At 50.3% G+C, this 25,553-nt stretch overlaps 2 protein-coding genes across 2 annotated transcripts in view; one reads left to right on the top strand and one right to left on the bottom strand.

Annotated features, from left to right (window-relative positions):
• Positions 1-11,971, top strand: part of ESYT3 (extended synaptotagmin 3) — a gene marked incomplete at both ends in the record, with an annotated part of 35,377 nt that extends 23,406 nt beyond the window's left edge. The window contains 15 exons of the mRNA XM_080695929.1: positions 921-1,091; positions 1,991-2,073; positions 2,929-2,977; positions 3,348-3,437; positions 3,696-3,758; positions 3,855-3,917; positions 4,771-4,839; positions 5,221-5,307; positions 5,812-5,961; positions 7,092-7,573; positions 8,195-8,290; positions 8,737-8,868; positions 10,394-10,499; positions 11,605-11,654; positions 11,935-11,971. Of these exons, the coding sequence (XP_080552055.1) occupies positions 921-1,091; positions 1,991-2,073; positions 2,929-2,977; positions 3,348-3,437; positions 3,696-3,758; positions 3,855-3,917; positions 4,771-4,839; positions 5,221-5,307; positions 5,812-5,961; positions 7,092-7,573; positions 8,195-8,290; positions 8,737-8,868; positions 10,394-10,499; positions 11,605-11,654; positions 11,935-11,971 (1,728 nt within the window). The remainder of the gene's footprint in view (positions 1-920; positions 1,092-1,990; positions 2,074-2,928; positions 2,978-3,347; positions 3,438-3,695; positions 3,759-3,854; positions 3,918-4,770; positions 4,840-5,220; positions 5,308-5,811; positions 5,962-7,091; positions 7,574-8,194; positions 8,291-8,736; positions 8,869-10,393; positions 10,500-11,604; positions 11,655-11,934) is intronic.
• A 4,919-nt stretch (positions 11,972-16,890) lies between these two features.
• CEP70 (centrosomal protein 70) overlaps positions 16,891-25,553 on the bottom strand; it is a gene marked incomplete at its 3' end in the record, with an annotated part of 34,183 nt that continues 25,520 nt past the window's right edge. The window contains exons 13-17 of the mRNA XM_080695764.1: positions 22,146-22,292; positions 21,879-22,047; positions 21,606-21,720; positions 20,208-20,287; positions 16,891-16,952 (exon numbers count right to left, since the gene is read on the bottom strand). Coding sequence (XP_080551890.1) covers positions 16,891-16,952; positions 20,208-20,287; positions 21,606-21,720; positions 21,879-22,047; positions 22,146-22,292 — 573 coding nt within the window. The remainder of the gene's footprint in view (positions 16,953-20,207; positions 20,288-21,605; positions 21,721-21,878; positions 22,048-22,145; positions 22,293-25,553) is intronic.

Below are 25,553 nucleotides of genomic sequence, written 5' to 3'. Positions count from 1 at the left end.
CTTCCAACAGCCTGGCACCCACCGAGGCCATTCCCCAGCTCCTGCCTGTGGACGGCTAGGTTGCGTCTGGTTTTTTGCTGTTGCGGACACTGGCGTCACGGGCAGCCTGGTGCACACGCGTCTTTTTATATTTTTCCCAGCATGCCTTTGGGCTAGACTCCCAGAAATGCGTGGGTATTTACTGGTTTTTCTTTTTTTTTAAGTAGTTCTAAAATGCAGGCACACCTTAAGCCCCCTGAACTGCCACTTTCCTGATTCCTGTGGTCTGGTCTTTATTAAGGTGTTGCCTTTTTTCATTTCTTGTGTGTGTGGCGCTGGGGGTGGAAGCCGGGGTCTTGAGCGTGCTAGGAAGTGCGCTGTGAGTGAGCTGCGCCCCAGCCCACTCGCTTCTCTTTGAGCAAGGTCAGTGGGGAAGGACACCTCCCAGGGTATCATGGGTGACACTGAGGAGCCTTTGTGAATCCAGAACCTCCTGCCAGGGGCAGGCAGTGGGGTTAGGGTATTATACCAGGCTTGGAGAAGCGGTGCTAGCAGTCTACACGCGGGTGCACGAGGCTGAAGCGGGGTGGGGCACCTGCTCTGGTGGCGGGGCGGGTCCGAGGATCCTTCAGGAGGCTGCTTGGAGGCAGGCAGGGTGTGGGAAGGCCAGGGAGAGCCCTGCGCCCTGACACCCGTTGCTGAGTGGCCCGGGCTGGGTCATCGCCGCCTCTGTCTTCCCACGCCATCCATGGAGGGTTGTGGTGAGGGCCGCGGTGACGAGGGCGGCGTGGCCCTGGACGTGGCCGGGAGCCCGGCCCTCGGTGCTGTCAACTCACCGCATCTCCGACCCACTTGGAGCGGCTCCTCTGTGGGTTTGTGGCAACCAGCTGTGCATATTCAAAGCCATTTGGTTTCCAAGGGGGCTCCCTGGTGTGTTCTAGGGAGTGATCAGAGTCCACTTGCTGGAAGCGGAGAAGCTGGCCCCGAAGGACAACTTCCTGGGGCTCGGAGGCAAGTCGGACCCATACGCCAAGGTGAGCATCGGCCTTCAGCACTGCCGGAGCCGGACCGTCTACAAGGACCTGAACCCCACGTGGAACGAGGTGTTCGAGGTGAGGCTCCGCAGCCCCTCGGCCTCCAGCCTCCACTCTTGGTTGAGCCAAGGCCTTGCCTCCGAGGCGCTCACGTCCTCATGGAGGCTTCCTGGACAGGGGAGAGGCCTGGGGGACAGGAGGCCGCCTGTTGGTGCCACCAGCCTTCCGGAGTGGGGCCACCGGGGTCCTTGTTTGCGGCCTGCAGGTGAGTCCCTGCCCTCTTTCCCCATGGGCATCAGCCTTGTTGGAAGTTTTCAAATCAAAGAAAAAGAAGCCGGGCATGGCAGGTGCACACCTGTAGTCCCAGTACCTGGGAGGCCGAGACAGGAGGATGGCAGATTCGCAGCCAGCCTCAGCAACTTGGCGAGACGCTATTTGAAAATTAAAAGGGCCAGGGGTATAGGTCAGAGGTAGAACGTCCTTGGGTTAGATCCTCAGTAAAACACACATACACATACATAAAAATTAAAAAGGAAATAAAAGAAAAAGAAGAAAGAGACCCTGGGAGGCAGTTCTACCCACCCGTATCGAACTCCCTGCTAAATCCAAACACCAGGAGCCGGAAGACCTTCCCAAGTTCAGCCACAGTCCCCGCTACCTAAAGGGGCAACCCCCCACCTGTTCAGGCCCTCTGATTACGCAGTCCAGAGCCGCCTCTTAGGTGCCCCCTTCTCTTGCCCCCATGGTACCCCAGCTGGTGAAGGCAGCATGGCTTCCTGGTGCCGCAGCCCCGGGTCGGGGCTGTGATGGGCAAGCGTGGAAGCCGTAACCCCATGCAGGGCAGAGAGCAGCCATGTCGGGCACCCGCTGCAGGGCCGCGTGCGTTGTCTCCAGGCCTCTCTTGAGAGTCCAGGAGCGGGCGGTCCCAGGCTGGGGTCTGGCTCCGTACAGGTCAAGACGTCCCCCTCTCCCTCCAGTTCATGGTGTATGAAGTCCCTGGGCAGGACCTGGAGGTGGACCTGTATGACGAGGACACGGACAGGGACGACTTCCTGGGCAGGTAGGAAGGCGAGCCGGGCTGGGGGCCTTCCCTCCCTGGGGGCTCTGCGCCGAACCTTAGACTCCTCCTCCCTTAAGACCTGCCATCCTCTGGTCACTCTGACATGGGGTTATTTTCCCTCTTAACAAAAAACGTGGGGTTTTTTGTTGTTGTTGTTTTGTTTTAGCTTTGTGGATTAGAAGTGAGGCTCAGGTCTTGGGTCCTATGCAGCTGCGTTCAGGTGTGACCTGAGCCCCTTAAGCATGGGTGCCATCCCTACTTGTCCCTTGCAGGGCTTCTGGGTCAGATTTCAAACTAGAACAGCATCTGGGCTTTTAAAAAGGCAGTTGAAGTCAGGCGTGGTGGTGCTTGTAATCTGAGCACTTGAGAGGCTGAGATAGGAGGATCAAAGTTCGCAGCCAGCCTCAGCTACTTAGGCCCTCTGCAATTTAGTGACACCCTGTTTCAAAGGATAAAATAGGGCTAGGGTAGAATGTCCTTAGGCTCAATCCCCAGGTCAAAAAAAAATAAAAAAAAAAGGCACAGGACTAGGAAGCTACATTCCTGTAACGCATGGACAGGTTTGCATAATGAGGCATTATCCCCAAAACACCAGCAGGGCGGCAGGGAATGCAGAGGCGCCCTGGCCAGCAGCCCGCGCTTGTCTGGGTCTGGGAGCTGTCCCTCCCCGCCTGCCCAAACAGCACGTACCCAGTGGAGCAGCCCCGAGGCCAGCTCTCCCGTTCTGCTGGCCCCTGGGGGTGAATAAGGTCACTGGTTAATGCCCCCCCCAGACACCTGACCGTGGCCTCGGGGTGGAGGCCGGCCTCTGCTGCCAGGCTCTGAGTGGCGCTCACCCCTTCCTGTGTGTTCCAGCCTGCAGATCTGCCTTGGGGACGTCATGACCAACAAAGTGGTGGATGAGGTAGGGTGTCATCCACACCCGGGGGGTTTTGGCACAGCCCCCTCCCAGGACATCCCAGCAGGTTGCGTCTGTCCAGCTAGTCCTAGGAACTGGGCCTTCTGTGCTGGCTGCACCCGTGCCTGTCCTCAGGGACGCTGGCTCCAGGGAACCCGTGCCCTGGGGAATGCCCACAGAGTCAGGACGCCCAGCGGGGGACTCACATTGCGCTGGGAAGGGGTGCTGGGCTTGTCCATCCCGAGGTGTAGCACCTCCGCCCTCCCCCAGCCACACCTGCCAGCCCCGTGGGTGCCTGCCCGGGCTGGAGCCTGAAGGCCTCACATGCGGGGGTCAGCAGCACCCGACCCTTCCCTGAGCCCCGCCGTCCTCACAGTGGTTCGTCCTGACCAACACGACCAGCGGGCGGCTGCACCTGCGGCTCGAGTGGCTTTCGCCCATCACTGACCAGGACGCCCTGACCGAGGTGGGTACGGGCACCAGGGCTCCCCATACTTCCCGGGGACCATGTCGCGCGAGCCCCTTGCTCAGTGAGCTTGGGGGAGAAGGGAGGGCCCGCCAGCCCAGCGCCTAGGAAGCCGCCCGAGGCCAGCTTGAGTCTGTGATGCTGCAGGGTCTCCTCAGTCTCCGTGAGCGAGGCCGTGAGACCCGGGGCTGTGCGGGGTGAGGCTGCAGGTGTCCCCTGCCGTTGGGGACGTCCAGTGAGGGCTTGTCGTGTCTGCAGGACCACGGCGGCCTGTCCACCGCCATCCTGGTCGTCTTCTTGGAGAACGCCTGCAACCTGCCGGTGAGTGGCGATGCGTCTGGCGTCACACCCCTGGCTCTGTGGCCGCCACTTTCAAACCTGTGTGTGGCTTTAACCCCCTCTCCTCTGGTGCTGCAGAGAAGCCCTTTCGACTACCTGAATGGTGAATACCGCGCCAAGAAGCTCCCCAGGTGCGCCAAGGTACGGGGACGTGGCTGGAAACCCAAGCAAGGGCAAACTGGGACCGCTTTGCCCCACAGTAACTGCACGTCCCCGCCCCGTCTCCTGGGCCCAGGGAGAACAAGAGGTGCCCACCACTGGGTCTACACCACGGGCCACACGCTGGCTGGGCAACTCGTCCCCGTCCATTATGCTGAAGTCCCAGTGACTACGTGACAGTAGTTGTGTGTGTGTGTGTGTGTGTGTGTGTGTGTTATGTATACACGTGTGTGTTTTATAATGGGGATTGAACCCAGGGACCTTCTACCTCTAATCTGTGGGCACCCAGGGGCATTCGACCTCCGAGCTACGCCCCCTGCCCTATTTTTTATTCTTTATTTTGAAACCGGGTCTCACTAAGTTGTGGTGGGCCCCACTAAGTGGCTGAGGCTGTCTGCAAACTGCAATCCTCCTGTCTCAGCCTCCTGAATGCTGGGATTACAAACGTGGCCACCACACCCGGCTTACATTTTATTCTGAAGCAGGGTCTCACTGAGTTGCAGAGAGCCTTGCTGACTTGCCAAGGCTGGGTGCAAATCCGCGACCTCCTGCCTCAGCCTCCCGCACGCCTGGCTGTGTTGGTAGCTTTTACTGGCCTTGCAGAAACAGGACCCAGAGGTTAAGTGTTGGGTCACACAGCAAGAAGCTGGACACACCCGTTCGTATTTGAGCCCCAGGGAACGAGAGCCCGTGGCCTGCTCTGGCCTGGTGCTCGGCTCATCACCGCAGCCCGGGGCCCCGGGAGCTGGGCAGCCGGGCCCCACGGGCGCTCCCGGGGATGGAGACGGTGGGCCGCTGCAAGCTGCCCCTGACGCCGCGGACTTGCTCCTCTCAGAACAAGGCCAGCAGAGACCCCTCATCCTACGTCAAGCTGTCCGTGGGCAAGAAGACCTATACGAGTAAGGTACGGTGGCTTGCTGTGCGGCCTGGGAAGGAAACGGGCCCAGCCTTCTCAGGGAGGGCGAGAACTGCCTTCCGCTGACTGCCAAAGGCACTTCCGTGGCAACCTTGCCGAGTAGTTTCCTAGTTCAGGAACCCGAGGCTCAGGGGTACGTGGCTACCCTGAAAGCAACACTACAGCAGTGCTCAGGGTTCGAGGCTGGGTGTGCTTCCAAGCCTGCATCCTCTGCCCAAGGCACAGAGTACCTCAGCCAGCACCAGAAACCCTGCCGGCTGCCACCCCGCGAGCCCCTGTAACAGTGTTCTCAGCACCCAGAAACCACGCTGGGCGGCGTGGGCCGGAGTCCAGCTCGCCCGAGCCTTCCGCGGTCCCCTGTGTCCCCAGACCTGTCCCCGCAGCAAGGACCCCGTGTGGAGCCAGGCCTTTTCCTTCTTCGTGCGCGACGTAGCAGGAGAGCAGCTGTGTGTGGAGGTCAGCTTGCAGCTGGGCCCTGGGACGGTCGGGCACGGTTCTGAGCAGGTCCTGGCATCAGGCCTTGGTGTGCAGGGGAGGTGAGCCCCCAGTGCTGTGGCCCCTACGCAGGGCCTGCTACCCGGCACCCCAAGAGCCGGTGCTGGCATCGGCCCAGGATGTGAGCAGTCGCATACTTCTTTTGAAAAAAATTTCCTTTAATCTCCACAAAAGATCCGGACCAGTCAGGGTCCCCTTTATATGGAGGCTGCACCAGCCTTTGCCCAAGGGCTGTTGCTGGTCTGTGGGGACCCTGAGCCCTGGCAGGATGGCACAGCGCAGGGTCCCTGAAGCCAGCCCTGTGACCCTGGGCATTGGATGGCCTTGCCCGTCGGTCTTGGGCAGGGAGCAGCTCCTCTGGTCCCATTCCCAGAACAGGCCCATGCACCCACAGGTGCGCTGGCCTTCTGCCTGTGGTGAGTACAGCCTCGGGGGTCTGAGCTGCCTTGGTCCTCGGGGCTGCAGGTGCTGGATGACGACCAGGAGTGCGCCCTGGGCGTGCTGCGGTTCCCCCTGTGCCAGATCCTCCCCTTCGCTGACCTCACGCTCGAGCAGCGCTTTCAGCTGGACCATTCGGGCCTGGACAGCCTCATCTCCATGCGGCTGGTGCTCCGGGTAAGACCCCCGCCCCTGCGGACGGGCGCAAGCAATGCTCGTAGCAGCTGAGACGGGAGCTGCCTTGATCTTGGAACACTGCCCTCCCACTCTTTAATCCCTCCTAGACTTCTAAGTTGGGCCTCCTGTTCCCACCTCCTTAGCTCACAGTGCTGCCGTCTCATTTCTGCAGAACCCTTCCAGATCATAGATTCTGTGTGGCTGGGCCTAATCTGCTGTTTAACCTGTTCATAGCTTTTTTTTTTTTTTTTTGGTACTGGGGCTGGAACCCAGAGGCATTGTACTTCTGAGCTACACCCCTAGCCCTGATTTTTAGTCTTGTTTTGAAACAGGGTCTCACTGAGTTGGGAAGGGCCTAAGTAGCTGAGGCTGTCTGCGAACCACGGTCCTCCAGTCTCAGCCTCCCGAATGCTGGGATTCCAAGCGTGCGCCACCACAGCTGGCTTTGTTCACAGCTTTTATTTCAATGAATTTTCATCTCTAATTTTGTCTCTTCCAAATCCACCTGGTCATTTTTCATAGAAGCATTTTATTATCTCATGTTAACATTCCATCTTTAGTCATAATTCTACTTTCCAAAGATATTGGGAGTTGGGTTTTGGTGCCTGATTGATCTGCTGACGTGCTGTTTTACAACTTGAGTTGCCAATATGCTCAGGAACATAACAATTATGTTCCTCGCAGCCTGGATTAAAGCTCCAGGTCCCACGGAGGTTGGGCTGCACTTCCTGACTTCAGGAGCGCCGAGACCTGGACTCATTTTGGGTGTCAAACCCCACACTGAGTGTGAACTGTAAGAGCAGGCCTGTAAGGTGTGCATCCCTGGGGGCGCTTATACCCAACAGAGCACTGGCGGCGACAGACACGTTAGCAGTCTCGGCTAGCAGGGAGGATTCTTACTCTTTTTCACTGAGGAACCACCTAAATGAATCTCACCAACTCTCAGCTTAACAGTGACCCAAGGAAAGGATACCTTTTATGTTTGTTTTCACTGTCTGTCTTTTTAAATAATTATCCTTACTGGTAATCAAGCTTTTTCAGAATATTTGGGTTGCCGTCCTATTCCGAGGAAGGGTCTTGCTGAGCGACCGGTGGCCCAGTCCCTAAACTGTCCTGTCATCTGCTTCCAGTTCTTGCGCGTGGAGGAGCGGGAGCTGGGGAGCCCGTACACAGGGCCCGAGGCCCTGAAGAAGGGCCCTCTGCTCATCAGGAAGGCGGCTGCCAGCCAGGGTCCCAAGGCCCCACCCCCAGAAGAAGGCCCCACAGCCCCGCTGTGCCCCCCGGCCCCGGCCATCAAGGAAGCAGCCAAGACCACCACACCCAGCAGCACGGCTGCCCCTGCGCCCACACCCCGAGAGACAGGCCCAGAGCCCAAAGGCAAGGACGGTGCCAATGGGCTCTGTGAGCCCCCAGGGAAGAAGAGGAGCCCGGCCACCATCTTCCTGACTGTCCCAGGCCCCCATTCTCCGGGGCCCATCAAGTCACCCAGGCCCATCAAAGGCCCTGCCTGCCCCTTCGTATGGCCGCCCCAGGGGCTGGCTCCCAGCATGGCCTCGCTCAACTCCCTGGCTTCTTCCTGCTTTGACCTGACAGATATCAGCCTCAACATGGAGTATGCACCGCTCTGCCTAATCTTTTCTAAAACCACCCGTGTGAGAAATAGCGCCCACCCTGAAGGGAAACGTAGATAGGAATTTCCAATCTGTGCAAGGTGTGGTCTTTCACACAACGATCCTCACAAGAGGCGGCACAGTGTGGTAGGAAGAGCGAGGGAGCCGGCCAGCCTGGCTGGGACTGTAAGGCGGAGGCTGGACTTAGGTGTTCAGGCCCTTCCAGCAGAAACACCTCCTGAATTCTAAGAGTTATGCTGGGATGGCAGGTATGAAGAGCTGAAAATGTAGATTTGCCTAAGTGGCTGCTATTTGTTTACTAGAGGCTTAGCCTGCTGATTTAATTCAATTTTCACGGTAACCCCACAAAACAGAACTTACCGATCATCGAAGTCAGATTTGCTAGCCTCCCCTAAGGACTGCAGATATAAAGCAGGATCCACGGCCAGGTTCGGCCGCAGGGCAGGGCACTTAGATGCGCATGCTCAGTGGAGCCCGCAGGAACCTTCCTGAGAATTAGTAACTCGAGTGGCTCCGTGCCTCGAGCGGGAGGTGCTGTCTTGGGGCGAGGGGAGAGGGCTAACACTTGTAAGGACAAGAGAAGTGACAGGCCTTCTCCACAGAGGCGGGGACTGCCGGCGGCGGCTGGGCGAGATTCAGCTCACAGTGCGCTACGTGTGCCTGCGGCGCTGCCTCCGCGTGCTCATCAACGGCTGCAGGTAAAGGGGCTCGGGCCGGGAAGGCCCGATGGAAGCACCAGGCGGCCATAAATCAAAGTGGGGCGTGCAGAGCAATGGCCGGGCACACAGCCAGCCCCAGGGTGGAGGAGCGCCACGGTGGGAGGCCTGCGTGCGGGCTCCTCCAAGGGGTAGGGGTGTTCATCCTCCTTTGGCGCCCATGGGCTCGGGAGCAGCCATTGCCAGGACATTTTCCCCAGCAGGAATCCCCATCTTCCGGGGAACGGAGAGTACTTGTTCTGCCCCAACCTGTATGAAGACGCATGTTTTCAAAACCAGGCACCTGATACTTTGTCCTCTAGATTCTGCCTCTGGTCAGCTAAACTATACTTGAGCCCGTCTGAAGCTTAAGGGCTAGTGCAGCTTTCTCCCCAGGGTGAGTCTTTATAGTGTTTGAAAACTACGACTCTCTTTTCTCTACAAATCAGAAACCTGACGCCCTGCAGCAGCAGCGGGGCTGACCCCTACGTCCGCATCTACCTGCTGCCTGAACGGAGGTGGACGAGTAGAAAGAAGACCTCCGTGAAGAGGAAGACCCTGGAGCCCCTGTTTGATGAGACGTGAGTGCCCCGTTGGTTCCAGTGTGTGCCGAGCCCGTGGGCAGCCAGTGGGCACGAGGAGGGGCCAGGACTGGAGAAGGCAGCGAGGTCTGACTCTGGAGCGTCCACAGCTTTCCAGGGGGAGGACAGTACCGCCAGGACCATTTACCAAAAAGGCTGCCCACGGAGGCTGACATGGTCCTGATGATGGAATGTTCTACAAACTCTTCAAGTCTCTTTGGGAGTCAAAGGATTTGATCTGGTCAGATACTTTGTTTTGAGGGAGCTGTTTGAACTGCTAGAATGCAATTAACAAACCTTCCTTGAGCCCAAGGGCCCAACATTTCCCCCGAAGCTCCAAGGTCTTTGGTGCATCTCCCCTACTGCACGAAGCAGAGGCAGCAGGTGAAACAGATCGCTCCCCTTCTCCACAAGGGCTGGCCTGCCAGGTTCTGGAGAGCAAAATCGGCAGGCAGATTGAAATCGTGCTTCTTGCTTTTGACAGATTAGTGGTAGCAAGTCTGGTTTTATTTATTTGTGGTACTGGGGAGGGAACCCAGTGGTATTCTACCTCAGAGCTATACCACCAGCCCTATTTTTTATAATTTATTTTGAAACAGGGTCTCACTGACTTGCAAAGGGCCTAAGTAACTGAGGCTGTCCATGAGCCACAGTCCCCCTGTCTCAGCCTCCCAAATGCTGGGATTACAAACATGCGCCACCACGCCCGGCTGCAAGTCTGGTTTTAAATGGTCTTGCTTTTGGTAATGCTCAGAATGCAGAAGCTAAGGGTTTACCAGGGCCTCAGGCCCCAAGGAGGATACTTCTCGCCAGTCCAGCATGTGCTAGACCTCAGGGCTGGTTCCTCCTTATCCTGGTCCATACCTGCTCATTTTTAAAGGATGGTAATCGAGTTCTTGAACGAGTATGTTACTTGAAGAGCTCTTTTTCCCATCAATATCAAGAAAGGCTCAGGGAAAGAGAGCTCAGCCATTCAACACTTGATGGCCGGCCCCATCCTCTCTGGAGGCACGCAGAGAGGAGTGCCTCAAGCACACCTCTGCCAGTAGACAGGTGTCACGGTGGCTGCGCAGGAGCACAGGAGGGAGTTTAACATCTGACCTCTAAAACAGTCTGTCAGGAACTGTCTTAAGATTATCTGGAAGGAGGCTTGACCATCCCCGCCCTAACAGTAAACCTGCGAGCGGGGCTTCCAGGCAGGGTCTCTCATGAGGACATGATGCTTAATCTGCAGAGACGCATCTGCCTCGCTCCACATTTCACACACAACTCGTGACCTGGCCAAACAACCTCAAAAGGGGCTGAGGGGTCCTCCGAGCAGGTTCACCACAGAGAGGAGGGCAGAGAGGGGAGAAGAGAGCCACAGACTCCAGCCCCGCTCGTCAGGCAGGCTCGGGACACGGGGGTTTGTGGACAACACGACAGTTGGCTCTTCATCTACAGCTCCTGCTGCAGTGGGAGACAGGCACAGCACTTAGGACTTCAACAATGGCAAGTATATAACTCATCTTTCTGCTTCTTAAAGATTTGAATTTTTTGTTCCTATGGAAGAAGTAATGAAGAGATCGCTCGATGTTGCAGTGAAAAACAGCAGGCCGGTCGGCTCACACAGAAGGAAGGAGCTGGGGAAAGTAAGTGCTCAGAGCGCGGGTGTCCTGGGCCCTCCGGGGGCTGCTGTGAAGCACAGCTCACCCCCAGGGGTGACCCTGGATTGCAAGGCTCCCGGGAGGGCACTGTGCGTGCGTGTGTGTGTGTGTGTGTGTGTGTGTGCGCGCGCGTGTGTGTGTGTGTGTGTGTGGTACTGGGGATTAAACTCAGGGACATCCTTCCTCCAAGCTACACCCCAAGCCCTTTTTGTTTTGAAGCAGGCTCTCACTAGGTTGGTGAGTCCCACTTGGTTGCTGAGGGTTGGCCTTGAACCTGCAATTCTCTCATCTGAGCCTCCTGTTTTTATTCTTGAAAGTAAATATAGACATATAAATTTATATGATAAACCCCATTTTACTAAACTCAAAAATCTGTCCAAACTTGGCATCCCACAAGTATTTAAAGATCAAAACTATTAAGTATTATTTTGATAAATACAGCATCGTGTAAAGCTTGGAGCCCATTAGGTCAAGATATTTGTGGTGGTTAAGCCAGACGTGGTGGTGCACACTGGTAATCCCGGCATTCGGGAGGCCGAGACAGGAGGATCGCAGTTCGAAGACAACCTCAGCTACTTAGTGAGGCCCCTTGCAACTCAGTGAGACCCTGTTTCAAAATAAAGACTAAAAAATAAAGAATAAAAAGTAGGGCTGGGGGTATAGCTTGGAGGTAGAATGCCCCTGGGTTTCATCCCCAGTATCATAAAAAAAAAAAAAAGTTGTGGTGAATGGTATTTTGCCTAAAGGAAAGGTAGAGGATATACAGGAATATGCCAAGATGAGACCCCCAAAATTCTATGTATATAATACTTTGTCTTACATTTTAATACCTTTTACTCACCTCCATGAAGCCCACGTCTAGATGGCATTATTCCCAATTTTACAGGTGAGGGAAGTTGTCTTTTTATAACACTCATAACTAAAACCTGACCTGGAATTCCTGCAGGGCAAGTGCAAAGTGCAGCTTGCCTTTCCCAGGGCAGCGATCGGTCTGCCTGTCCCCTCCATGTGTCTCCATGTGGAGGCCAAGGAAGTAGGCCCCGCAGCGCCCTGAGCAGCGCCCCTGGACTAACTCTGTGTGGTTGTTTAGGTACTGATTGACTTATCAAAAGAAGATCTGATTAAGGGCTTTTCACAGTGGTAAGTGTGCCCTTTCACTTTTACACTGTATCCTCTCCAAACTTCTTCCCTTTTCAGAAATATTTCAGCTCCTTTGCTTATCAGGAGACAGATTAACACCTTTCCCTAAAGCTCACTAACCGCAGAGCTCGGTGCCTACGGGACCTCTAATCTCTGCCCTTACCCCTGGCTGGCAGCGCGCAGGAAGCTGGGTTCTGCTGGCTCCCAGGGGCCCAGGAAGCCGTCCGGTTACAGCCACACACATTCTCGTTTCTAACCCAAGTCCACACCTGTCTTACAGGTACGAGCTGACTCCAGACGGACAGCCCAGAAGCTGACGACGAATGCTATCACGGCTGTCTCAGAACGCATACATATGTGTATTAACTATGTACAGAATCTGATGGACACATACACCGTGTGAAATCCAACTGCATGGCTGGAGAACATGTACAGCGGTAGCCATGTCAAGGCAAGAACGACTTCCTCTTGATTGGATTTGTTTAAATCCAGAATTTGTGTCTAAAGTCATCGAAACCTCCGTGGTGATTCCCACTTTGGGTGGGTCGTTATACACGTCTGAGTTAGGTCTTGCCTTGATTCATGCTCCTGAAAGCTTCTTGTCCCCGACATGAGGGCCGGGGAGGGCTGCTGCTGAAGCAGCTGCCAGGATTCCCACGCATGTGGAAATAGAAACTGAACCAACCCAAGGCTAGCGCTGCCCCGGCCCTCAGTGCAGACGCAGGCCGGCTTGGGAGCCAAGTCATCTTCCTAACGGCAGTAAGGTTACGTGACTTAAGTGACTGGAATTAAGTACTCTGGTGTGTCTAAAGTCAGCCTAGGGCTTTATTCCAGCATGCGCCCTGTGCCATTATCTTCATAGGAAATGAAAGCCACGCTCCAAAGCTGGGTTTGCACCTGCACTGACAGCAGAGGCTGCAGGTCAGTCACTGCCAGGGGAAGGGCGCTTCTGGCTCCTCAGCAGGTGTGGGGCCTCCCACTGTGCTGAGAGGCGGCTGGTTCCCCCCACAGGGATGTGTGCAAGGGGTGTATTTAAGCAAGTGCCTCAGAAGCATTTTGAACTCTACGACTGCTTGTCCACTCTGATGTTCCTGGACCCACCGTCCTCTTCTGTTACCCACTCGGGTACCAGTCTCTGCCGGAAACTTCCCGGCCCCACCTCTGCTGCTCTTTTAAGAATGAGAATATTCGAAAATGTGATGCTACTCTCACAAGATTCATTTCAATAGGAAATGATTTCCTAACTTTCTGTAAATATCAAAGCCCCTTCATTACGCAAGAGCAGATGATCGGCTCCAGAATATTTCAAATACTCTGCTCATCTCAAACCAGTCCATTAAGCCAGTCCCTTCTGAACCGGCCCCTCCTGTCACTCAGGAAAGTACACTGTGTGGAAATACACCCATTTTGTGTTTTAACAATTGCGACTTGTAACATTAAATTTCTAAAGCCGTTTACCAAGCGTCTACACCGCCTTCCCGCTCAGCAACGGCAGGGCCTGTGCTGTGTCTCCAGTAATCTGCATCTCACTTTGCGAGCCAAGCAAACTATCAGCTGCCTGAATTGTGTTTACCCTCACCGCTCAAGACTCATGTAGATATAAATAAAATGTTTTTGTCTCTGCTGAGATTTCTATTTTGAATGACAAATTCTCATAACATCCTAATTGTTCCCTAAATACACAAGCCTTAAATGGGAAGGCACCAAAGAATTATAAAACACGCCAAGTATCAGAAACCCTAAAACTGCTGCTTGAGGTCACAGATCCGTGAAACCTACCTCTCCGTTTCCTAAGACATGGACGACCTAGTTACACTGTGAACTCACTTAAACATGGCAACAGGTAAAGGTCCTAGTGATAGTTCAAAGAAAAATAATAAACCAAGACAGTGCCCAGAAGTCAAGGGGAGGTGAACTATTGAAGGAACCAGAATCTTAGCACATCCCAGCCAGGAGGCCAGCTGTGGGCCCTATGTGAGGACTAAGAGCCAGAAAACAGCTCTGCTGCCCACAAGGACAGGAACGCTGTCAGGAGGGGGTGGAGACTCAGCTTACCTGCCCTGTAGGAACGTGGGATCTGAAGTTACATACCGTCAACTTGGTGTACAAAACGGAGTTAAAACTGGGAACTCTGAAGGTCCAATGGAGTCGACCACAAAGCTGGCCCTCGGGGTTGCTGGCACTCAATTTTAAAACAGGAGACCCCTGCACCAGATAGCTCTCCCTGACAGGAAGCTGTCAGGCAAAAACTAAACACAAAGGATGTGGTTCAGCAAGAAGGAAAATGTGCCATAAAGCAGAAGTGGCTGGGCAGCAAAGGTAGCTATAAAGTAGTTGGTAGACCAGCTTTTCATTACTATAACAAATACCCGAGGTAATCAGCTTATAAGAGAAAGAGTTCACTGTAGCTCACAGTTCCAGAGGTTTCAGTCCATGATTTCCCCAACGGGCCTATAGCGAGGCAGCACATCTTGGCAAGAGCATGTGGTGAAGCCATCGCCTCACAGCTGGGACACTAAAGAGAGGAAGGAGCCGGCCCCATGTTTCCCTCGAGGGCACATCCCAATGACAAGGTGAGCTCCCACAAGGCCTCACTTCCAAGAGTTCACCACCTTCCAAGAGTGCCACAGGCCTGGGAGCGCCTCTCGTACACTGGAGCTCGCAAACACTTACACCACGGTAGTAAACAACCAGAGATTTTAGTAAGGGGTCAAAAATAGCAGGCTCAAATGCTAGTTCTAACAGCTAAGAAGCAGTTTCCAAAGACCCCAGAATCTTCATCTTGGATATATACTCTAGAAAGCTTGCACACAAGCGTACGAGGAAGCACGGTCAGAGTGGCACTGCTCACAACAGCCCGGAACCCGAAACCACTGCATGTCAGTCTGCAGGAGAACAAAGTCATTCGGGGGTGGGAACAAGTGTCCTGGACCTATCACACAATACCATGCAGGCACAGCACTAAAAGAGATATTAGCATACACACAGTATGACTTCACTTTTATGATGAACTAAACTATACTGGCTTCGGCATTCACACAAAAATAACAGAACAATTACTTCAAAACCAAAGAAGTGATTAACAAAGTCAGGATCAAAGAAACCTGGGGAATGGACTGTGGTGAGCGGGGAAGGCTGGCTGGAGTGCTGGACAGTCTATTTCTTAGCTGTTACGTGGGTAATACCATGACATACCATTTCCATCATACGCATTATAATTTTAAAAGGTTAGCCGGGCGTGGTGGCGCACGCTTTTAATCCCCGCGCTTGGGAGGCGGAGACAGGAGGATGGCGCAGGTTCCAAGCCAGCCTCGCTGGCTTAAGAGACCCTGTTTCCAAATAAAAATATAAGAATAGGTCTGGGAGTGTAGCCCGGAGGTAGAAGGGCTTCCAGGAACCCCAGTACCACCAAAAAAAATCTCAAAATAATTATGCTAAAAGATGTCAAACAAAAATAGCATGTTCATTTACATAAGTCAACAAACTGCAAAGCCTTCTCTAGTGATGGAAATTAGGTCAGCTTTGGAGAAGGGCTAGTAAGAATAGCAAGAAAACTTTTGGAGTGATTGGTAGGTTATTTTTAAGTATTTGTATTTAAATACAGATAAACAGTCATTTCAGTTATTTATAAATTAAATAAAAACAGAAGTAGAGCTGCTGGAGACGCCTGAAGCTGCTCCTGTCAGACGCTGCCCTTCTCAGTGGCCTCTGAGCACCTCCAGAAAAGTCCCTCTAGGGAAGGGTTTGAAATTGTTTTAAAGAGTTATCCAGGATTCTTTAGCTGACAAAATTTGGAGTAAAGCACGCTTAATTACATCTCTCTCAAAAGTTGTTAAGGCTTTCCAGCAGAGCGTGGTGGCGCACACCTGTATTCCCAGTCCTTGGGAGGCTGAGACAGGAGGATCACAGGTTCAAGGCCAGCCTCAGCCTTGATCCTGATTCAAAATAAGTTTAGAAGGGGTTGGGGATGTAGTAAGTCAGAGTAAATTGCCTCTGGGTTTAATCCCCAGGATAAAAAGGAAAAAAAAAGTTAAGACTTCCAGACTGTCCCGTAGCAATTTCTTGGGGTGATTCAATCAGTTCAGGGTATTTACAGTATGGGGTATCCAAATACTTTTCCTACTCAATCCTCAAGACATACGTTCTACAGATTGTGAGTGTTCAGAAATGTAACTGCAGATTAACAAAACAAAGAACTTTAAATTGAGATGGGGTCTAAGACATATCTAATATATCTAACCCCTAACCCTAAGGTCACACCAGCAGGGATCTGTCTCCTGACATCTACCCTGCATCTCACCAGGCTGCTTCTTCCTGGAAGTAACTTATGTTTGTTCTACATGCTAACCAAGAATGACAGAAACCCGTTAGGCTGCTTATAAACATGAGGTCTGGAGGGCAGCCGGAGTGGCGCGGGCTCGGGATGCTCGGCGCTGGTCCCTAAGGAAAGCGGACGGAAGGCGAGGGCAGAGAACGCAGCGGCAGCAGCCCGAGTGGGCCGCCGCGGGGACGCGCCCCGAGGCCCGGCCAGCAGGAGAACGTGACTCCATCTGTGCGCGATACAAATAAGGCACCGAGGGCACTGCGTGTGGAAATTAATCACAAAACTTTATTTGAGATCTTATGTCCTTATAAAAAGTATATTACATCAAAATTGCAAAAAAAAGACACTTTGAGAAAAACAAGGGACTTCTACCTACTCCTCTATTTACCCCATGATTCATTTCTCATCATAACACAGACATCAAACATTTTTCCTTTCTCCTTCCTGCTTCGAGGGCAGCTGCCACGAGGTGTACCTTCTCTCACTCTCAGTGTGCCAGCGCCCCCTACTGGCTGGCCTGAGAGCAGCCAGCACCGCTTCTGCCAGCCCGAGTCACTAACCTGCAACTGACACGCGACCTTCCCATGCAGCCTGGCTCCCTGAGCCTCTCGCTCACCCACTCTGCCGTCCTTAAAACCACCTTCAATTTTCAGCACTCAAGAACTGCTTAAGAAATGATTAAGGGATCTAAGATTAATTTATTCCTTTAATAACTTAGCAGCTATTCTATTTCTGTAAAAGAATCACAAAGCTAATAAAAATTATATGGGTGAAAAATGACCCACTATTAAGAGGATGAATTCTGTGAGCAAATACATTTTACAACCCTTATCTCAAAATAAGAGTAATTCTACAACATACTCAGAATGGTAAGAAGGCAATTTACACAGTAAAAATGATTTGGATTTGTTTTCAGTATGAAAGTACTTTTAATTTCTTTACCGCAGGTACAATGGCATCCACGTCGTCAATTTCTGTAATAAAAGAACAAGAATAAGGGAGAGCAACTTCAACGATGGGCTCAAGAACCTCTACGCGAGGCGGCGCTGCTGGCGCTGCTGCGCGCCTGGAGTCCTCCTCCAGCAGCCATGCGGCATCACCCACTCAAGGGCTTCCTGGGCATCTCTGTGAAAGCTGCCACACACCCACGATACCCTCTGATTCCGACACTAACCTACGAGCCGCAGCAAGCCCCTGTTAACAGATCCGGCCAGCCACAGCTGCAGGACGTTAGTGCCTCCTTATTTCTGAACAGCGAGGTGGTGAAATCCTAGCTAGCGGCATCTTTCCTGGGTCTCCATCTAAAGACCTAGGAAATCTCACAGAACACAGCGCTCTTCCCTGATCCTCTCAGGGTGACTTCTCGCTAGCGGCCACTCTTAGGTCTGCCTTTCACAGTGGAAGGGGTCTACCTCGTAGGAGGCGAGAGGCGGCCCAGAGAAACCCCAGGTGCCTGTGGCACAGCAAGGAGCCCGTCTGGCTTGCCACATGGACCACTTCGGGTTCCTCTCTGGCAAGTTCTTTCTGAATTTCATTCTTATTCCTATAACTGTCTTATTCCAACTAGCCTAAGCTGGAACTCACTCTCTCGAGCCAGCCAGCCCGCAACAGAGGCCGGCTCCCGCCTCAGCTGTGCTCAGGGCAAGGTCAAGGCATTCCCTGAGCCCATTCTGAAATCACACCTGTTTCTCACGAAAGGAGAAAACTGCCTTAGAACCTTGCAGAAATGAGCCGGGCATGGTGGCGCACGCTTGTAATCCCCGCGCTTGGGAGGCGGAGACAGGAGAATCACGCAGTTGGCGCGCTGGCTTAGGAGACCCTGTTTCCAAATAAAAATATAAAAATCGGTCTGGGAGTGTAGCCCGGAGGTAGAAGGGCTTCCAGGAACCCCAGTACCACAAAAAAAAAAAAAAAAAAAAAAAAAGAACCTTGCAGAAACGACCCTGGCTGGTAGGAGGGTTTTCTCAGCCAATCACATCAAATATAAGAAGAAGGAAACGTTCTTTTCTTAAAATCTACTGAAAGTAATGGCCGGGCGTGGTGGCGCACACTTGTAATCCCCGCGCTTGAGAGGCAGAGACAGGAGGATCGCGCAGTTGGCGCGCTGGCTTAGGAGACCCTGTTTCCAAATAAAAATATAAAAATCGGTCTGGGAGTGTAGCCCGGAGGTAGAAGGGCTTCCAGGAACCCCAGTACCACCAAAAAAAAAAAAAAAAAAAAAAAAAAAAATCTAATGAAAGTAGTCCCCATATCTGGTATTCAGTACAACACTGTACCTAATACTTACCAATGTTTAGTCATTTAAAAACAGTCATATTTGCCAAACTTTCCCAATGTAAAATATTTAACTCTAGAAATTTAATTTTGTCCAAAATAAGGAATTTGTCTGCAAGGAAACTTGACTTTCTGAAGCAATGATCTTGTATGAACCATCCTAAGCGATATAATAATCTGAGAGGGGTTCTACAGAGGGATCTAAATAAGCTTTGTAAGCACATCTAGTGAAGTTGCTAATTTGCAAAGCAGGGTTTGGTAATGACTAGAATGTCACTGTGCCGGTCCATGGCCATCCGTGGTCATCCACAGCACACACAGCCATTCTATGAACGACCCCTTCAGGAAACCAGGTAACACACGTACATTTCAGACCCTGTCTTCACCCTCGAGTTATGTTTTCTCTTGCAAGGATCTTTTCAAGCACGTGAGTGTGCCTAACGGACTCCCCGTCAGCGACCTGGCTCCTACGGTCCTCATGAAATCAGACCCAAACTCTGCTCACTGGTGACTACGCCCATCAGATACTTCAATTCAGTTCATCACTCCCTTCTCTTCCTACCAAGCCTCATTTCCTCTTCAAAAATCAATGTTGTGTGTGTGTGTGTGTGTGTGTGTGTGTGTGTGAGCGTGCGCATGTGTACGTTACCAGGAATTTAGCCCAGAGGCCTTCTATCTCTGAACTACAACCCCAGCCCTTTTTATTTTTTATTTTACAACAGGGCCTCGTTAGATTAGTCTCACTACACTACCAGGCCGCCCTTGATTTTACAATCTCCCACTCACACACACACGTCTCAGCCGCCCAAGGACTGGGGTTATAGCTGTGCACCACCAGGTCCAGCTGAGTTATTCTTTAGAAAATCAAATAAACTATGCAGAAAAAATAATTTGTTAGTGAATAAATCATTTTAAGTTTTGAAAAGTGTTCTTAATAAGATAAATTAACTAATAGCCATATGTAATTACATTTAAAAGTCTTTTTTTGTGTGTGTGTCGTACTGGAAATAGAACCCAGGGGCACTCTACCTCCAAGCTGCGCCCCCAGCCCTATTTTATTTTTATTTGAAACAGGGTCTCCCTAGGTTGATCAAAGTCTCTTTGCTGAGGCTATCCTCAAACCTGTGATCCTTCTGTCTCTGCCTCCCAAGTACTGGAATTAAACAGTTGTGTGCCACCATGCTGGCTAAAATAGTCTTTCTTTTGCCTTAATTTCTAAGCAAACTAAATTTTCCCTTTAAGAGATACTAATGAAAACCTCAATCTGACCAACGATGTAAATGTAATACTTCATCTCTTCCTTTCTATAAATGTTCACTACTTTGTATTACGTATCACCTGAAAAGAAATTTTTGTGTATTTAAGAACATACAAGGCAGGTACTATCTTTATACAAAGAGTAAGTCAGCAAGTGTGTGGTGATGCACACCCGAAGTCCCGTATCTCAGCACTTGGGAGGCTGAGACAGGAGGATCTCAGGTTTGTGGCCAGCCGTAGCTACTTAGTGACACCCTGTTTCAAAATAAATAAAAACATAGGGCTGGGGGTGTAGCTCAGAGGCAGAATTCCCCTGGGTTCAATCCCCAGTACTTCAATAAATAAAATAAAAAATAAGTAAAAAGGGGAGGTCTTCCAAGGTCGGACATTCTACCAAGACTTCTCACTAGGTAATGACAGAGGCAGGGCTGACGGGGCCTGGCCAGAGCAGGACCGTCTCTCCTACGGCCCCCAGACAAGGCAGCCACAACTCCAGGCTCTGTGCTTCTCTATTCTGTGGACTAACCCCAAGCAACTCTGACAAGTTAGGGTTTTGCTTCTACAGCTACTAGTGGTTTCAAGACACTTCTAAACACTCGAAGTAACAGCACTAACCCAGTGACCAAGGAAGACACTTCTTCAAAACACACCAACATCTGAAGACTTAAAATTCCACCACCACCACCACCAGGTCTTACCTAAGATTTTAAGTAGCTCGTTAGTGAATGCCTGAAATGCTGGGAAAAATTCCTCATGTTCTTCCAATTTGTAGATAATGCTGTTTAAAAAATTCACAGTTTACACCACACCTAGAGCTTAGGTTTCCAGCATGTGATTACAAACATCTTCAAAGTGGAAAGAAACTATCCTACTAGTTTACATATAAATTTAATGAACATTTACTACAATCTTTCCTTTTGGAGTTTGTTTACCTAATATGAATCTTCTAAAAGAAAAAGTATGTTATCAGAGCAAACCTTTGTTAAATTTATATAACAATCATATCATGGCAAACTTTCCATTTAGCTGAAGTTTCTTAGACAACCATGTATTGATAGCATTTTCTAAAACTACACTTTTATACCCAACATCCTAGTTAAAAATTAATATAAAATATCAGTAGTAAGCAAAACTGCAGAAAGGAGGCAAAGACCAATAAGGGGATCTATGATCCTTTTAAAAGCATCGAACATTGAAAAACTCAAGTGTCATTTATACAAGGGTTCTCTCTGGAAAGCTTGCCGTCCATATGGAGAATGTGGTATATATGTATGTTTCCCTTCCCGTATACTGCAGTATAAAATGGGGGTGAGGGCTGGAAAAAGTTGCTTTAAGTACAGCTATAATGCCTCAGTGGGTTTTGTTTTTTGTTTTTTAGGTTCTGGGGACTGAACCCGGGATCTCGTCTCACACAGGCAGGCTCGACTCCTGAGTCACATGCCACATCCTCAACATTTAAAAATAAAACGCAGCAGGTTATACGTTAGCAATGCCTAGACTTTCAAAAAATCCTTGGCCAGACACAGTGGCCCACACCTGCAGTCCTAGTACTTGGGAAACTAAAATGGGAAGACCACAGCTTTGAGGCTAGCGCATGGTAATTTAGCTAGAATTGTTTCAAAATTTAAAAAGGGGCTGAGGGTGTAGCTCAGTGGTAGAACGCCCGAGTTCAAGCACTCATGCACGCATGTGCACACGCACACACACGTGTACACACGCCCTTGATATTGATCATTTGGTCAAATACCTAATATATATGCTGCTAGTAATTATTCAGTGGTCTACGATGATATTTTAAAACTTGTTGATAAAATCTGAACTCAATGAAGTGGCTAAACGGCCCAACTTGCCCTGGGAACAGGCTTATGCTGCAGAGTTCCCGACCCAACCTATGTAAACCTGTCGACCCTACATTCTAATTTTATCTTGAAAACACTTGGCCTTTTCTCCATCCCCATGGGTCTGAGATTGTTTTAGGTTGTCACGTTACTTTAAAAATGCCATTCCAAATAGGGAAGGTAAATAACTTAGAAGTTTTGAAAAGTCTTTAATTTTACCACTCCAAGTATTCTGGCTGATACTTTTCAAACAAATACCTCTGGAGGTCTTCAGGTCCTAATACCTGCATAACCTGCTCGTTCACATCCTCGTTAATCAGCCGACACAATTTCCCAACGGTGCCGACCAGCACACACAACGAGGACGAACTATCTGCAAAGAGAAACACACGTGCAGGATGTTAAGGGAGTCTCCGCAATCACCGCACCCAAACATTTCACGCAGCAGTCATAGAAAGTTTTACATTTTAACCTATTGTTCATCTATCAAGAGTCATTATTAAGTGGGCTAAAGATGAAAGAGGCCATCACCTAACTCCAAGAGCTCCTGGAGGTTTCTCACAGCATTGCTCATCTCTCCAAGCCGCGTGTAAACTTCATTCATTCTGGGATAGACCCCGTTCAAAGAAGGCACATCAAATAACTTTTGGAAGTGAGAGACAATAGCTTGCAAAGTTTGAAAGTTTGGTGTGTTGCTGTTCTGTCCAAAAGAAGGGGTGAAAAAGACAGTTCAAGTCTTGAAACCATCCAGATCTTTAATACAGAACTGCTCCATGTGAACTAAGTACTAAGCGTTACCTTTTCCTTATTTTCAACTTCTTCCAACATGGTGTCCACCATGAACAACAGATCCTCAACCTTGACACCTTCATTTTCATCCTGTTTCTTCAAAGAGTGCCAAGGAACCAGTCCTGCAGACAGCGTTTTCAGGGACTTATACAAGTCCTTTATAACAAAAGAAACTACACGCTGTTATTCATTTCAGTAAATAGGCTCTACAGTAACACTAATATAAAAGCAATCCAGACAAGTGAAAAATATAGATTGCAACCATCATCGTATTTTTAAAATACTATTACCAGTTAAACACAAATGTGTTGAAATTATATTTCTCCAAATAAATATAGGCCTTACCAAAAACTGCATACTGATGATCACAAATACGGATGCTCTAAGCAGTTATATTACTACGTGTTATTTAAGTAGCTACCTTGAATTACTGATATATAAAGAATAAACTTGTCCTTATATTTTGTTTTGGACCCTCCTCCCCCCACCTCAGCGCTAAGAATTTAACTCAAGGCTTCACCCATGCTAGGCCCATCCCCGGCCCAGGTTTAGAATTTTTTATAACGCCTTAAATTGAGATGAAATGTACATACCAAAATTTCATTTATTAAGTATATAATTGGGTAGCTTTAATATTTTCACAGTGATGTTCAAACATTATCACCACTATCTAACTTCAGAACATATTCATCATCCTAAAAAGAAAACCAAAAATGGGTGTGATGGTGCGAGCTAGTCATCCCAGTACTTGGGAGGCTTAGACAGGAGGATTGCAGGCTCAAGGACTTAGCAAGAACCTGTTTCAGAACAAAAAATAAAAACTAAAAGGGGCTGGGGCTTAGCTCAGGGGTAGAATGTCCCTGGGTTCAATCCTTCGTCTCTCTCACACACACACACACACACACACACACACACACACACACACACACAACCACACACAGCATGAACACACACACAAAAGAACAATGCTGTTCAAAAGCAATGTAATATGAGCGATGGTCATTTTAAACTGTCTAGTAGCCACGTTATGGAAAGTAAAGGCAAGCAGGTGACATTAATATTTTAGAGATTAAGTGGAGCACTCGCCTACGATGCCTGAGGCCCTGGGTTTTAATCCCCACATCACAAAATATGCATCTGTATTTAACATCCAAAGTGTTTTCATTGACTTGACACATGTAATCAATATTTAAACTTGTCTCCCTCTGCACGCTGAGCCGTCTAATGTGCTGTGTTAGACACTTCGAGCACCTCTTCAGGGGACCGGCCACATCTCAGTGATGCACGGCCATGCGGGGCTGAGGCCACCACGCTGGACGGTGGAGCTCTAGAGGCAGTAGGACTTTCCTCTTTTGACTTCTTTTAGTTCTCCACTATTCAACACTCCCCAGTTAAGGCCTAGATCTCACCTGCTGATACTTTTAACCTTCCATTTGGTAGAAAGGCAGCTTCCTATTTAAGCAACTCACAGAAATAAATTCATTGACAAATGAATGTTCTAAATAGGAAGTGTGGTTACTATTTAGAAAAGAGGTCAGCAACTAGCAGAATCTTCATATCTTTATCAATGCTCCCATCAACAGGTACATTTATAAAGAAGTGGTCTATGGTATAAAAAGAAGCATACCAAATCTCATACTTTTTTGCTTGAGAATAAAAGAGCATCGCAGAGCTAGGAAGAAAAGATGCTCTGCTCTCCATGGCAGTGACGGGACGTTTAGCACAGTCCATCAAGGGAGCCCTGAGAAATACTAAGCGGGACCCCCCAGGCTCAGCCTGGGAGAAGCTCCCCGTGGTCCTGTCCGTCTCGTGTCTGGAGCAGTGGGGGCAGGAGTGCAACACACACACTGTTCTGAGCTGAAAAAGCTATGGCATCTGGCGCTCACCTTTCTGGAAAGGCGAGAGGGAAAGAGGAAGGAGGTAGCTGGCCGGCTCCGTGCCCGCCCAGCTCACCGCCCCACTCTCGCTCTCGCCCTGATATGCACACTTTTTTTTTTTTTTACTGTAGTAAAACACACATAACGTTTGCCACGTTCGCCATTTGTAAGTCTAAGTTCAGTGTTACTAAGTACCTTCGTCGTGCTGTATGACTGTTACCACTACACACCTCCATCACTCCAGCTCGCACAACGGAAACAACCAGGAGTGTGTGTGTGTGTGTGTGTGTGTGTGTGTGTGTGTGTGTGTTGTGTTTCTGGAGATTAAACCCAGGACATTCTACCTGAGCTACAAACCCAGCCCTATTTTACTTTTTATTTTGGAACAGGGTCTCCCTAGGTTGCCAAGGGTCTTGCCAAGTTGCGGAGGCTGACTGTGAATCTGTGATCTCTTGTCTTAGCTTCTCAAGTACTGAAATTACAAGTGTGTGCCACCACGCCCGGCTCAGCATTCTACTTTCTGTCTCTACAATTTTGACTACACCAAGTATCTCTTATAAATGAAATCGTACAAGCCGGTGTTATGGTCAGATAAAGAATGTCCCCTGAACAGCTCAGAGTTGCTACAGTTAAGTCATGAGGGCTGTAATGTCAACAGTAGATAAATCATTGCAACCAATTTACTAGGTGTTAGCTGAGCGTGGTGGTGCACACTTGTCATCCCAGTACCTGGGAGGCGATACAGGAGGACTGCAGGTTCGAGGCCAGTCTCAGCTACTTAGTGAAGCCCTCCAAAACTTAGTGAGACCCTGTTTGAAAATAAAGAATAAAAAATTGGGCAGGGGGTATAGCTCGGAGGTCAAATGCCTCTGGGTTCCATCCCCAGACCCGAAAAACAACAACAAAAGGGGGAAAAAAAAAAAACCAGGTGGTCACCTAGGCCGGTGGGGTGAGGTTGGAGAAGGTGGCCCTGGCATGGGCCTTGGGGCCTGCACTTGTGGACTGAACCCCCTGCCTGCTGGCCCTCTGTGCTTCCTGCCTCCGAAATATGAGAGCAGAGCCCACATGCTCGCCCTCTCTCGGCTCCCCGTCACCATGCTCTGAAATTCACATGGTCTGAACCCAGAACCTCTGGGAAACTAAGCAAATAAACCTTCTTCTAAACTGTGTGGTCAAGCCGGTCATGGTGGCACATGCTTGTAATCCCAGGATTTGGGAGGCTGAGACAAGCATCACAGGTTCACAGCCAGCTTCAACTACTTAGTGAGGCCCTCGGCAACTTAGCGAGACCCTGTTTCAAAATAAAGAATTGAGCCTGGCATGGTGGCACACGCTTGTAATCCCAGCATTTGGGAGGCTAAGCCAGAAGGATCGAGGTTCGCAGCCAGCCTCAGGTACTTAGTGAGGCCCTTTGCAATTCAGTGAGACCCTGTTTCAAAATAAAGAATAGGGGATGGGATGTAGCTCAGTGGCAACATGCCTGCTTTGCAGATGTGGCACTCTGGATTCAATCCCCAGTTCCAAAAAGATAAAAAATAAA

This window comes from Muscardinus avellanarius, assembly GCF_963383645.1.
Source record: "Muscardinus avellanarius genome assembly, chromosome: 5".
In the NCBI taxonomy this organism is placed as follows: domain Eukaryota; kingdom Metazoa; phylum Chordata; class Mammalia; order Rodentia; family Gliridae; genus Muscardinus; species Muscardinus avellanarius.
Note: the sequence above shows the minus strand (reverse complement) of the source record. Positions and strands in the feature narration are given on the sequence as shown.